Source organism: Triticum aestivum, chromosome 2B (assembly GCF_018294505.1).
Source record: "Triticum aestivum cultivar Chinese Spring chromosome 2B, IWGSC CS RefSeq v2.1, whole genome shotgun sequence".
Lineage (NCBI taxonomy): Eukaryota > Viridiplantae > Streptophyta > Magnoliopsida > Poales > Poaceae > Triticum > Triticum aestivum.
The window spans coordinates 21,599,151-21,601,088 of NC_057798.1; the positions used below are offsets into that span (position 1 = coordinate 21,599,151).

Below are 1,938 nucleotides of genomic sequence, written 5' to 3' on the forward strand. Positions count from 1 at the left end.
TGCCCAATTTCAAAAAGGGATTTTTGTCTTTGCAAGAAATGTTGTGTTTCAAAAGGTTGGTGAAAGTGCATTGTTGCACTAAACTATTTTTGACATCTATGACAACTTCAATTGTGTCTCTAACCACATGCTCTACTGTAAACAACACTGATTAAAGTTAAAATGGAGCATGGATGGTTATTCCCTCTCTTAGTGGAAAAAGGAAAGACGAAGTGCCCAAGAAAAGCATAGTACCATAGTGTTTTCTTGTTTCTTGAGTCATTAGGGCAGCCGTACTATTAAGAGGGGGTGCATCACAAAAATATCTGGAAATCAACTTGTCCTCTCACATTGATCTGAAAATCATCACAGAGAAAAGCTTCTGTTCAGGTCCGAACTTCCGGGGTACCCAGAGAAACTGCTCCTTTTGTGCAATCTCTCTGTGTAGCCTGGAACCTTGCCGCACCCTGGCCGGAACTTCCGTCCCTGTTTTGACAGCTTTCGGGGTACTACAGAGTCGATGCAAACTCTCTGTGTAGCCCGGAACCTGGCCGGAACTTCCAGGGTTCGGAACTTCCGTGCGTGGCCGGAGCTTCCGGGCGACGCAGAAATTTGCCTCCAACGGACAGATTCCATCCCACTTATGAATAGTATTCTTCTTCCTCACCAAGGACTTGACGACTCCCTTTCTCTCACCTCCATTTTCAGACCTCGATTTCTTGGAGATCTCCCTCCTTAGCCACCCAAAGCTCTGGATCTTTTGGGAAGCGAAGGAGAAGTGCTCGATCTACACATTCACAAAAGCGAAAGTTGATCCCCTCTTGTTTTTGTGGTGCATCTTGTTACTCTTGGAGGTTGGAGACTCCTAGGAGGTAGGAGTGCTCCGACGAGGAATCGACCATTGTGATTTCCCCCGCAAAGTTTGTGAAGGTTTGAAGACCACCTCAAGGTCTACCACTAGCGGTTGAGAAACGCCTTCGTGGTGTTGTCTCAAAGGGAGAATAGAGGGTGAGCTTTCGTGGCGTTGGTGTGCCTTCGTGGTAACATCCACCCCTCTCTAACAGTGACGTAGCTTCCCTCCAAGGAAGTGAACATCGACATACATCCTCGTCTCTCGGAGTTGCGGTTATCCCTAACCCTAACTTACTACTTGTGATTACTTGTCTCTTAATCTTTACTCATATCATTTTGTGCTTGCTTACCCACATACTTGTGTCACTTGTTTACCTTGCTTAGCTCTTAGCATCATACTTGCAATTGTTAGGCTCACTTTCATATTCCGAATATTGCCTAAATTGCTAAGTAACAATTAAAATTTGTAATCGTACCTATTCACCCCCCTCTAGGTCCATCTCGATTCTTTCAGTTGGCACTGTAATAAATTTTGGTTCGGGTGATTGCAATAAGGCTCTTGTTGCAGAGGTTGGCACTGCTTACGCTGCTGCAATAGATTGGACGGCTATCCATGGCTCCATCCAACGGTCCATATAATCTCGGCTGGTTTTCGTGCCACCGACTAGACGAGTCAGCAGCATCAAGGCTGCAATCCTCCCTCAGGTTCAAATTATCCTTCCTGGTGCTCCGCTCCGCTCCTCCTCGCCGGCCGGCCATCGCCGCCGCCTCGCCGGGGAAGGGAAGGGAGGAGGAGCCGATGAAGCGCGGGACCAACAGCGCGTGCGACCTCCGCGCCGTCTCTCTCCCCCAGCCCCGGTAAGACCGGCCCCCCTCCGTTTGCCTCCCCCTATCCCCGTCCGCTGCTGCTGCTGAAACGTGCGGCGGTTCGATTTCGGACCAGGAGCGGCGGCGGGAGGGCCGGCGCGCCCCCTGCTTCCTCCTCCGCGGCGTCGGCGGCGGGGAATCCGCCCCAGGCGGCGCCGTCGCAGCAGCAGCAGGCCTTCTCGCTCCCGCGCCCGAAGCTGCCGCGGCTCCCGGAGTCGGAGGCCTTCGTCGACCAGACCC

The 1,938-nt window shown here is 51.6% G+C and overlaps 1 protein-coding gene across 1 annotated transcript in view; it reads left to right on the forward strand.

Moving 5' to 3' along the window:
- Nucleotides 1-1,444: 1,444 nt before the first annotated feature.
- Nucleotides 1,445-1,938, forward strand: part of LOC123038809 (protein PAIR1) — a gene marked incomplete in the record, with an annotated part of 5,428 nt that continues 4,934 nt past the window's right edge. The window contains 2 exon segments of the mRNA XM_044462260.1: nucleotides 1,445-1,689; nucleotides 1,775-1,938. Coding sequence (XP_044318195.1) covers nucleotides 1,445-1,689; nucleotides 1,775-1,938 — 409 coding nt within the window.